At 38.7% G+C, this 12,483-nt stretch overlaps 1 protein-coding gene across 1 annotated transcript in view; it reads left to right on the forward strand.

Annotated features, from left to right (window-relative positions):
• The window catches only part of USP7 (ubiquitin specific peptidase 7 (herpes virus-associated)), a 41,157-nt gene that overhangs the window by 26,472 nt on the left and 2,202 nt on the right, over positions 1-12,483 (forward strand). The window contains exons 18-29 of the mRNA XM_010148073.1: positions 306-398; positions 1,229-1,296; positions 2,486-2,586; positions 3,963-4,116; positions 5,406-5,473; positions 6,620-6,728; positions 6,823-6,900; positions 7,254-7,354; positions 7,964-8,063; positions 8,893-9,012; positions 10,193-10,264; positions 11,136-11,226. Coding sequence (XP_010146375.1) covers positions 306-398; positions 1,229-1,296; positions 2,486-2,586; positions 3,963-4,116; positions 5,406-5,473; positions 6,620-6,728; positions 6,823-6,900; positions 7,254-7,354; positions 7,964-8,063; positions 8,893-9,012; positions 10,193-10,264; positions 11,136-11,226 — 1,155 coding nt within the window. The remainder of the gene's footprint in view (positions 1-305; positions 399-1,228; positions 1,297-2,485; positions 2,587-3,962; positions 4,117-5,405; positions 5,474-6,619; positions 6,729-6,822; positions 6,901-7,253; positions 7,355-7,963; positions 8,064-8,892; positions 9,013-10,192; positions 10,265-11,135; positions 11,227-12,483) is intronic.

A 12,483-nucleotide genomic window follows, 5' to 3' on the forward strand; every position in this document is an offset into this window, starting at 1 on the left:
GCCCATCAAACTACACTGCTGAAATAATTTTTTTCACATACGGTTTTTCCCTCATTTCTCCAAGTGTAAGACGTTTCATGTGTTTTTAGAATCACTGAATAAATTTTTATATATGTATCTAGTTGATTTATAAAAATACAGCATTTAAGAATATTTTAAGGGCATTAAGCAAATTAATAAATCAAAGACAACTTTATTACTGTTTAAAGAAAAATATATATGTGGTTTCCATACACACACCCGCACACTCCCCACATACTCTATTAAGCCTTACTTAAAATTAAATCCTTTCTTCTAAATTGTAGATGATGTAATGTTGTTTCTGAAGATGTATGATCCGAAGACTCGGAGTTTGAATTATTGTGGACATATCTACACACCTATATCCTGTAAAATACGTGAGTTCTAAAATTCAATTTCATTGTTATAATTGACTTTTTCAGATCTCTTTTTATTTTCTTTTATTATTAGTTTTTAATCATTGAAATCAAAGGTATGCCACAGAAAGAAATTCTAATTTCTCACAACACCTAACAGTTGTCTTCCCCCTGTTGTATCAGTAAACTTTTGGTACAAGGCTGAGGGCGTTGCCTTAATACACCATGGGCTGTCAGTTATTTTTTTGTTAGAAGCTTGGTGAATGTCACCAGGTGTTGCTGAACATAAGCAGCTGTTTCAGACTTCCTGTAAAGCTTTGTGATTTGATATTGCTCTCCAGTTTCTCCTTCCATTTCAAGATTTTTTTTGTGGAATTTACTCCTGCAATAGCTTTAAAAACAGTTCTTGTACAACTTTTCACAGCTTGAGAGCAGCTGCTCAGAGTGAATTGGGCGTGAGCCTTGGTTTTTGTAGGGGTCCATTTAAAGTATTCAGCAAATGTCCACTGAGTAAAAATACTTTGATTTGTCATTTTGAGTGTGGACTTGTACATGCTTGCTAATTTTGTATTTTACCTGTCAGTTATTTTTGTTAAAGACATGAGAATTTTTCTCTGGGGAAGAAACAGTGTTACTTCATCTCTTTGATCTTGGATGGCCTTGCACATGTGGTGGTTGTTGTTCAGATGAAGTGGAAGGAAGCCTTGAATGTCAGTAAGGGAAGCTTTAACCTGGAAGGCTCTCTTTCTTAGACATTTTTAAATTATTTGGCTGGGGTAGAAAAACAGATTTTCTCCTTTTTGCAAGAGTTAAAGTGCAGTGCATTTCATATTCCTTTTCTTTTCCAATAGGTGACTTGCTTCCAGTTATGTGTGAGAGAGCAGGATTTCCACAAGAAACTAACCTTATCCTCTATGAGGTCTGGATTGATAGACTTGTTACATTTTTGTCTTTTGCATGCTATAACTAGATAAAAAGATGTATTTTATTAAAAAGAGGTTGCTTCTAACAATGGTAATTTATAAATCATGAGCACCCTGTAACCCGTAGCTTTGAAGTCTACACTGCTGCAAGAGGGTATCAGCAGATAGTTACTTCAAAACAGGTTTGAAATTAAATAACTAGAAGAGTGAGGCTTTAAAAACAAGAAATCTTTGCATGAAGTCCTATGTGAGCAGCCTTGCTGTACTAAATCTGTGCACATCCTCTGAGTTGCAGTGTTAGAGGAGCTGATGTTGCTAATGTTACTGGCCGTCATATTTTCAGGGCCCCCTTGGCGGAGCTGAGAAGAGGTTGAATCTTCTCCTTCCTTCCCTAAGTCAGAAGTGAGCAAACAAAATACTTAGTCTGCTAACATGTTTCTGCCCAAACACAGACATAGTAAATCTTTATAACTGCTGTATTTATTGAGTGCCAAAGATGCAGATCTTGCCAAAGCCAAGTCCTTGCTATAGTAGTAACAAGGAATTGCTTTTTACTGCGTTTTCTGTTAGCAGTCCTGCTGCTCTCTCTGGTGGTACCAGGGGAGCGTGCACACTTCCATCCTAAAAAGCAGAACTGTCAGCTACTCCTACCCTGTGCAGGTCAGGGTTGCAGTTCGATTCCAGTTTGTTTAGACAGGTGCTTTTATCCCAGGACTTCAACCTACGAGTATAAATACGTAATGTGCAAATGGATATTTTATAATATATGAATTTTTAATGTGCCTTATAAAAAAAAAAAAAGGCGAGTTGCTGTACAGAAGTTCTGCACTATTAAAATAAGTGAGCGTAATCAGTGTTCTTCATCAGTAGAAAATTAATCTCGAATTCTGAAAAATTTTCAGTGCTAACAAGGTAATGTTGCATGATAAAATACTTATGAAAATTAAAATAACTTGAGTGAGACTCCAAAGGTAAAAATGAGCAGCCAGGTTTGTCAATAGCAGATATATCTGGACCTTAGCTAAGATTATATTTAATTTACATATATTTATACATACGCACATATTTGTCCATTTTTTTTCAGTTGGAAGAAGTTCAAGTTACCTTATCTGATTTCTTCAATATTGTGATGTTTATTTGTCTCTTGTTTATTCTGTGATCAACAGTTTTTGTTCTTTATTGCAGGAAGTTAAACCCAATTTAACAGAAAGGATTCAAGACTATGATGTATCTCTCGATAAAGCTCTTGATGAACTCATGGATGGCGACATCATAGTTTTTCAGAAGTATGTATTTTAAGGGACAGCTTATCATTGCAGTTCACTCACCTGGTTCACTTTGAAAGCAGAACTTCCTTTAACTTAGTGTTTTTAACAAAAGCAAAGTTTAGTTTTCCAACAGTAGACATGTTCTCAGCAGTTCTCATTTGTTCATTCAAAGAGGAAGTGAAAGATATTTGTAATATTTTAATTATCACATGCCACATTATTTAAGAAAAAGAAGATTTCATCCTAGTTTAGAAAACTATTAACCTAAAATAGGTCTTAATATTGCCAAAGAGTGGGGTTCAGTGATGTGTCTGAGCTATGCAGCTTTTTACTTGAAGCCACTGTAACGTAGAGACTGAAGAGCCTACCAACATTTCATGTCTCGGGCCCAGTTCCGTTACCACTGTACAAGGCTCTTGCTTGGAGCTCCTTTCAGCCTAGAGCTAAACTAAACTGCTTTCCCTTTCTTTCCTTTTGCTCGTGCTCACAGTAAGTTCCATGTTGGTCTGCAGTGGGGAGATGCTCCCACTTTGCCTGACCATATGCAACTCATAGTTGTACTGGTGCTTCAAGTGGAGTTTTCTCCAAGGCGAAAGGAAAACTCCTGCATCTTTTATCCAAAGGGATCTTTCATAAGCATGTCAGGGCTATAAATCAGCATTTCCATGCTCTCACTCCTGATGGTCACACCCAACTGTGTTGCTCTGTTTCTCTCCATGGGCTGACAGTGGGTGGAAGCCAGCTAGTCTATCTTCAGCACTCTTACCCCAGATTATGTGAGATGAATGTATTTCTCATGTCATGCCTTGGAACTCGCATTCCCTGTTGACCCAGTTGGTGTTATGCACCTTTGGCTGGCTGCTGATTCCTGGGTAAGTGCACAGCTTGTACCCTGGTGCTATTTCTCTGCTGAGAAGATAGGGGTACCAGTCAGTAGTGACCCAAACCAGCGTCTGTGCTGACTGCTTTGCTTCCGAGGTTCAGGGAGTGCTGTTGTGCAGCTGGCCTCTGCAAGGCAGTTAATACAGGAGTGTACAGCCGTGGCAGCGTTCACAGACACGCAGTAATGTGCCAGGGTGGGAGGGAGGGATGAGTACTGCGTGGATGCCCCTGAGAAACGACTGGATTCAGAGGATTGCCAGATCGCCGAATGAGCAAGCACAGCGTGCAAGTGCCCTTGCACTGCGCAGAAATATACTCAGGGGTGTGGGTCACTACTGACTGTATTAGTTCTACTGTGTACGAGCAGTGGCTCTTTAAAAAGGTTTCTAAACGTTACTTCTGTATCTCTCAACTGTTGCTGACTACTGTAGAACAGGTTCTTAAAAGCCCTGACTGCTTGTATGTGTAACAATGTGATGTGTAATGGTATTATCGTTTGTTTGCTTTTGTAGGGATGACCCAGAAAATGATAACAGTGAGCTACCAACAGCTAAAGAATACTTCCGAGACCTCTATCATCGTGTGGATGTCATTTTCTGTGATAAAACCATCCCCAACGACCCAGGCTTTGTTGTTACTTTATCCAATAGGATGAATTACTTTCAGGCATGTGTCCTATTGGTTTCTCTGATTCTGTTTCCTTGTTCTGAAAGTAACTTGTGAGTTAGTTCTCAAGCACATTACACATAGTTCTAGAAAAGAGTTAATTTGTTCTTGTACACTTCTTGCATGGTGGTAATGATAAATTTAAGGAAGACACTAATGCTTGTGAGGAAAAAAAAATATTCTAAAAACCCCTTGTTTGATCAATAATGAGATATTTAACAATAGGATTATTTCTTGCTACACTATTTGCTCTGTCAGGGAAACAATATTCTAATAAAATTGTACATTTGCTTTTGAAGTGACATGTAAAATCTGCTCTAGCTACTTAGCTGTTAAAAGAAAAATAGCTTGGGATCTAGTGATGCCTATTTTCTGCTTGTAATGTCACCAACAATATTCATTCTGTAGACTGAAATGTACTGCTCTCTCCACACAATGCTGTTTAATGCCCAGTGGCACTGACAGGTCAAACCTGTTGTCTTCATAAAGTCGTAAAGCATGACTGCGGGTGTTTAGAAGAGGAAAACTGGACAATGAAACTGGAGGGGGGCGGGAAAGGTCTGATCTGTTAGGAGCCTGAGTAGATTTGGCTCCCTACAGTTTTCCGGCAGTTGATTTTATCGGTGTCAAAAAGATCACTTTAAAACAGACAGGTTTATTTTCTGTCACCAAAGGCAGGAACTTTGAGTGCCTGCTTATACAGGGGGAGGTCAGGGATGGCTTTTGCTATCCAGTTCTCATTGTCTGCTTTTCAGCAACTCGCTTTTCATTTTTACTTGAAGTCTAAGTTCTTTATAGCTGATTTTGGTAAGGGGAAAATAGACAGAGAACCCCCTTGCTTTTGGCGAGGCAGTGACATGAAATATATGGATGGGAATAACGTGGTGATATTACCCAGACAACTAACTTCCTTGGAGTGAATTGAAGAACAATGGGAATTTTCAAAGAGCAAGTCTTACTTATTTCCCCAATAATACTATAATTGAAAAACCCCAAACAACAACAAAAAAAATGAACAAAACCCACAAAAGAGCTATTGTTGTGGATTTTGTGGCCTTTTGGTGACAGTGATTTATTGTAATAAAACAGCTTCCTCATTTTTTTCTAGTGTATTGTTCTGTGTCAACTGTTCAAAAGCTGAAGATACTAGTTTATTTTGCCTTGGGGGAAGCAGACATAGTGGGTCTCCATTTCAGTAGCATAATGTTCTTGATGCATAATGAATGACTGATTGTAGAGAAGTGTCATAACTAGAAATAATTCAGAGCTTACCAAAAATGTGTTTGCAGGTTGCAAAGACAGTTGCGCAGAGGCTTAATACGGATCCAATGCTATTACAGTTTTTCAAGTCCCAAGGGTAAGATGAATTTCCTTAGTGTTCTGTGTCTAAACCATTCTTGAAAAGTCTTAGCCCAAATCTAGATAGGTAGCAGTTGCTTTGTAGCTTTTTCCACGCTGTAAACTAATTCTTTTCCAATCAAATGTTAGTGTTCTGGCACGCAGAGCAAGTCGCAGAGAGAGTTAGTGTTGCAGTGGCTGGCTCTAGAGCCTCAAAGAATTGCACAGTTCAGAAGGGTTCTAGTAAGTGTCACTGAAAAAAGATGCATTTTATATCATCACTGTTTAAATTTCTAAAATCATTAGTTACTTCAAAGCCTTACTGTATGGGACAGACTAAGCTCATGCAAGTCCTCTTGCAGTGAATGCAAATTTCTGGCATGGAGGAGAGCAGAAACAAGTGTACATAAAAGCAGGATTTTGCTGATTTTACAGGTTTAAATGCTGGGAGTTACTTCCCTTGATTTTCTCCCTCCTCCCCCAAAGTCTACAAATGAGGTTTTATGAAGATGATGATCTAACAAGGTCACAGCTGCTAAAAGGGGCATTTTTAATGAAAGTGGTGCTCTCAGGGACGGTTTTGTAAAACTGGGTTTTAATCTGTATACAGCTGTAGCACAAAGCAGCATATTGGTAGTTTCATGTGTATGATGCAGGAATAATGCACACACAAAAGTGACATCATGGTTTTACATTCATGTAAATTGCTCTTTATTAACCTGTAAGCATCTCCCTTCATCATCAGTGAGCCTGTCGTGATTAGAGTAGCTCTTTATAGTGCTGTGGCCACTCTGGAATGTGCTGTCTCATGTGGCTCCACAAATTAACCTTTCACAATCTAAAGCATGTGCTGCTGTACTAGTAGTTTCAGAGGAATGTAGGTCTGCCACCCTGCAGCATTAAAGGCGAGCTTGTAAACATCCAGGAGAGTTAACACGCAGAGTGAATGGTATTTCTGTTCCCATACATTGACCTGTTTTTAAAAATCACTAAAGCACTGAATATGACGCTGCTCTGTCTGTGCTAGCAATTATATCAAACTGGAAGCCAGGAATAAAAATGTACTTAATATCTTTCCAACCAGAACAATTCTATGATTCTACTTCAATTTACAGCGCGGTGATGGATTGTAAAGAGATTTTTGTTTTTCTTTTTCCTTCTGTAGTTATAGGGATGGCCCTGGTAATCCTCTTAGACATAATTATGAAGGTACTTTAAGAGATCTTCTGCAGTTCTTCAAGCCTAGGCAACCTAAAAAACTTTACTATCAACAGGTAAGAGTCTCTTGTTTTTATTGGTGTGAATTAAAAAAATATAATTCTGCCCTATTCAAAGTATGCCTAAAGTGTTTGTCTTTTCTTCCTTCAGCTCAAAATGAAAATAACTGACTTTGAAAACAGAAGAAGTTTTAAATGCATATGGCTAAATAGCCAGTTTAGGGAAGAGGTGAGTGAGGCTGGCTGTTACCTGCTGTCATTTCTGTGTCAAAGCCGGTATGGCTGTGATTATGGTGCAGTTCACACATTCTAATGTCCCTGAAGAACACCAAATTAGAACAAAGTTGTACCTTATGTAAAAAAATAACCAACAAAACAAAAAAAATCCAACCCCAAAACACAGATTTCTTAAAAAATGTGCCACTTCTAACAAAGGCTTTGAGGGTAACACAGGTGTTCAGTAATTGTTATCCTTTAAAAATGAGTTTCTGATGAAGAGAAGAATCCGGTGTACTCTGTGCTTTAATGTGGTGGGGTTTACATTTTCAGGTGCTGTAATGATTTCTGTTTCACATTCTGTAGGAAATAACAGTATATCCAGATAAGCATGGGTGTGTGCGGGACCTGTTAGAAGAATGTAAAAAAGTTGTAGAACTCTCTGAAAAAGGTTCAGGGAAACTAAGGTAAAGCTGGAAGATTTTTATTTCTCTTATGTGATCATGTGGATTTCATGCAGAAAAGTACCTGTACAGTTTGAAATACTGTGGAAACCATTATTGTCAGATGAAGTCTGCCACTGTGTTAAAAATGAAAAGATTCCAGATTCACATGGTTAGAGAGTTCTTATAAACTACGACTATAAATCTTTATCTAATTATGTATTTTGAATTTCATAAAGTTACATCCTTGAGATGCATAAGTTTAAGCAATTGAGTTTGTGAAATTCCAATTTAATAATTGCCTCCAATTTAAGCATTTCCTGCTGTTCACTTCTCAGGCGTTAAAAGTGACGTCATTTAAGAAGAGATTAAAAAATAATTTAAAAACCTTCGTCTTGTAATTGCATGTGCTGGCTTTTTTGCCATGAGCTAGAAGTAATTTAACCCTTTGTAACTTCAGCTTAATTTTCACTAAAGACTGAATTTTAAATTTTACAAATAGAATAGTGGTAGCTGTTTGCATCCTGACTGTACTAATCCTTCTCAAGATTTGAAAAAGAAATGTTGCATTGATTTTTCTTGTTGTTCTTCTTTTAATTTTTTACATGCTTTTCCTGTTTGTTTATTTTGAAGGCTGCTAGAAATTGTAAGTTACAAAATAATTGGTGTCCATCAGGAAGATGAGCTGTTAGAGTGTTTGTCACCTGCAACAAGTCGAACGTTTCGAATAGAGGTAAATGTTACTTTCTTAAAGAAACTTTAAAACTTTACTTTGAGAGAAGAAACTCTCAAGTGGCAGTTCTTTCTCTGGTTCTGAGTTTGAAATACTCTTGATACTTGCAGGAAGCTAGATTACATGATACTCTATTTGTATTTTTAAAGATAATCCTTCTAAAACTTTTCCTTTCTTCCATCTGCTTCCCCATAATGATTTCATTCTTTAAATTTGTATGTATGTTTATAATAACAGTATAGATGAAGACCTAGCAAGGGATTGTCCGTAGGGTATTTGCTGCCTCAGCAGTAGTTCAAAGGTTGGTTCGAGGACTCATGATGTAAATGTTTATGCTTAGGACCCACTTTCATACTCTGAACTTAAGTATTCTAGAGGACTTTTTCTGTCAAGTTTGAGCTTGTGCCAAATTTTGATGCTTACCATGTGATTTCTTTCTAAACATTTCATCATGCAAACCTCTGAACTTGCCTCAAAGATTAGAAATTTAAAAAAAAAGAATCGTTTCCATTATAAACTGTAAGGAGGAGGCAAGAATAGGCAAAAGCTCTGTGATGCTGCTACCAGCTATTACTACAGCTGGTGGTAGGTTTCGCATCAAAAAGGCCATTCGGGGAAGCCAGGAGAGGATTTACTGAGCAGGGGAAGCTGAAATGCAGTCGTGGCAGGCAGGAATGACTCTTATAAAAAGACTGTTAAAACAGCATGGTTCTTCTATTTGTTTTTAAATAAACTTGTAACAGTGTATCAATTACTCCTTGAGTTACTCAGTAGGTTGCTTTTTGGGGAACTTTTTACTGACTGCAGTCATAATTTTGTCTGCATCTAGGAAATTCCTCTGGACCAGGTAGATATAGATAAAGAAAATGAGATGCTAATCACAGTGGCACATTTCCACAAAGAGGTTTTTGGGACATTTGGAATTCCGTTCTTGCTGAGGATACACCAGGTACAGCATGCCTCTTTCTCCCCATGGCATTGTGTTGATGATGTTTTCTTGAAGTGTGGTCAAAGCAATTGATTAGTATAAAAAGTGTATAAGAAAATATTGCTCCTGTATAAAAGGTTCTGCCACATATATGCCTTTTTACAGTTAAATCGTTTACCATTTCAGTTCTCTTTTGCATATCCAGGTTGTTTAGTGTTTCAATGAGCCTGTGTAACATTTAGGAAGTAGGCCTTCAGCATTAGCCAGGGACTTGAAATGCTATCACAGCAATACTACCACCCCCTCCACTCCCTGCAGAACAGCCCCCCTGCCCCCCAAACCTAGAATCCGATGTGGAACACCCCTGTAGTAACTGCAGTGCGGAACAACTTCTGTGGCTGGCAGAAGTGGCTAGGCCGTGGTTGCTTGGCTTCTTCCTGAGACGCGTGATGATGAAAAATGAGTTTGCGTTCTTGAACGTTTTCTGTGATGACGTTGCACTTCCTAACTGCTGTAATTTGATATGCTTTATCTTCTAGGGCTGGAATTTAATACAGGAGTGACAGCTAATTTTGAAAGCTAATTTAAACTCGTTATGTTTTTATGTGGTGTTGCTCCCACTGAATGTCACACTGGTTCTTTTACTATCAAAGTGTATTTCTGGGGCAGTTAGCAGCTGGCTTCTAAGCGTTTTCTAGTTCATCTATGTGACTTTGTATGAAAATTGCCTGCTTTTCTTAAAGTTTTGGAATGAGAAATACACCCACATCTCTGCATCCCATAGAATTTAACTATATTTTTGTATTTTTAAACAAGTCAGAGTAACACTGGTGTGTTGATTTCTGGTGGTAACCAGAAATGCTGGCATTCCCCTGTATGACAGTTGATATATGTTATTGACTTTTTCTAATTGATGGGATCCATCGCTTTTTTTTGGCAGTTTACATACACAGTGTGCAGAAGCATATATCAAAAAAAGCTTCTAATTGAGGGGGAGCATCACGGGTGTAGAGGATTTAAAAAGTCATGTGCTTAGGAAGGATAGGTTTTGCTCCTAATTTTCTAACTTTGTTTCTGAACTGTTTTGTAAATAACAGAGATTAAGACAGCGTATTTCAGTGAAGCTTGAAGCAGAAAGTATTGACACCATCCCTTTCTTTAATATGTTTTTTGACATTAACAATCTCGTTGCAATTGTTAGGGTGAACACTTCAGAGAGGTCATGAAGCGGATTCAGACAATGCTGGACATACAAGAAAAAGAATTTGAAAAGGTAATGGCAAGTTGAGGGAGTGTTTATTGCTGATTTTAGACCATAAATGAGTTTATTTTAAGAAATGGGAACACCACAGATTTGGGATAAGTGTAAATTTTGATCAGTAGAACAGTTGCTTGGCTTAAATAATGCTTTTTCTGAAAATAATTAGGCAGGGTGTGTAGGAGTTGTGTTTCTGTCCTGCATCAAGAGAGACGCTAGAAAAGGTTAGGTAGTGCAGGACCTCTAGAGGCCACCACTTCAGCGTCCTGCTCAGAGCAGAAATAGCTTGGAGGTAAGTCAGGCTGCTCAAGGTTTTACCTAGTTGCAATTTGAAAACTCCCAAGGATGGGAATTCTGCCACGTTTGGATGTTGTGTTTTAGAACATCACCGCTGTCCTAGTGAAGACACTTGTTTTCCTCACGTGTAATCAGAATTTTTGTTTCGCTACTGATGACGGTTGCCTCTTGTCCTTCAGCTGTGCAGCTCCAGAAGAGTCTGCTTCTGTGCAACAGTCTCAGTTGGTGGAAGACTAGGTGCCCCTGGTAGCCTTTTCTGCTCCGGGCTAAACCAGCCCATTTCCCTGACCTCCTTATGTGCCTCAGACTCCAGCCCCTTAATGTCTTACAGGGTTATTGCTGGGCTTGCTGCAGTTTGTTGCCATCCCTTTTTCCCTGGAGGGCCTGAACCTGGACACAGTGTTCCAGGTGCAGTCTCGTGATTTCCTGAGCATTCTTTTTATCACATTGTCAAGGTTGTTGATGAAGATGTTCAGAGCCCCTGAAGAATACCACTTATGACTGGCTGCGAGTTAGACTATGAAATTAGATTGGAAGGCCTTACTGTAATGTGGTGTCTTACCAGATTTTTTTTCTTTCCTTGTCATAGTTTAAATTTGCAATTGTAATGATGGGCCGACACCAGTATCTCAATGAAGATGAATATGAAGTGAACTTGAAAGATTTTGAGCCCCAACCTGGTGAGTTGTTAGACAACCTGACTGTTCCTTTGACCTGCTGAAGTTGCTCTGCTAGTTGCTGTAATGTAATTAACCTTAACTCAGAATGCAGAAAGATTGTTCTTTATGCATGAAATACGTTATATAAATAATTCCTTTGTTACTACATACACACTTTTGTGCACATTTAGCAGTGTTAAGTGTATACGTTAGTCCGAGTCTGCGTTTTATAGGTGTATAAATAACTAAATAATCTGTTTCCTTTTGAGTTAGAAGTTTGCATTTGAGTGACCAAATGGGTCAAATATCAATATAACGTACTTTACGTAAGACAGTTATATCCGTTGCACGTTAGCTGTATGACCATCTGCTCCCTTGTTCGTTTGATTTTCACATTGCTGTTGGATTGTGTGTTCCTCTTATTCCTAAAAATATTAAGGTGTGTTCTCATGAGATTCTTACTTTGAGTGTGTGTACTGCAGAGAGATATTTGAATTCTCCTATTCACTGAAGACACTTCCTGTTAGTTCTTTGGGTCTTCAATGAATTTCAAGGATCTAATGAGGGTATTACGGATGTGAATAGGATGCTGTTTAGATTCTCTTTTCGTGAGAGGTGATTCACCAAGCTAAAAATGCAGCGCTGTTCTGATTTGTCTGGGGATGGTCTGCCATCTTGTTTACTTGACTGATATTTAAAGCTCTGTTCTCTGAGGAATTTACACATAAGAGAAACCAGCTTAATCCTTCAGCAGGTCCACCACAGTCATCTTTTGAGAATTGCAGCTGAGAATGGCACCTTTGAATCTGCAGTCAGGGCTCTGTTGAAATCCTTGAATTTATTGGGTTTTTTTTCCTCTAGCATAGCTGAGTGCTCCTTCTTGTGAGCTGCTGTCTGATAGAAACAAAATTGAGGACAACTTGCTCTCTCCAGTTCTACTTTTCTGACAATTACGAGCTCTGGTTTTTGTTGGCAGGTTGTACCAGGGCCAAACTTCCTCTGATTTTTTTTCTTTTTAAGCTGTGTTCTGGATTTATGTAACAGTTGTAAAGAAGTCCTGTAATTGTCTACATGTTTCACAACCCACCGCGGGTTATACCCACACCATTAATGAGCGCTGTACGTGAACTGAGCAAAAAGCCCTCTCGTTGTGGTACGTTACACAGCCCGGTTTATGGCTCGTGGCTGTGAATATGTGGGGTTTTGCCAAAACTTGGTATGCCTGCATCTGCACAGCTCATCTGTGAGCCGAGAAGGGTGTCACTGGAGGGGCCTCTT

The sequence above is a fragment of the Eurypyga helias genome, unplaced genomic scaffold (genome assembly GCF_000690775.1).
Source record: "Eurypyga helias isolate BGI_N326 unplaced genomic scaffold, ASM69077v1 scaffold11153, whole genome shotgun sequence".
NCBI classification, from domain to species: domain Eukaryota; kingdom Metazoa; phylum Chordata; class Aves; order Eurypygiformes; family Eurypygidae; genus Eurypyga; species Eurypyga helias.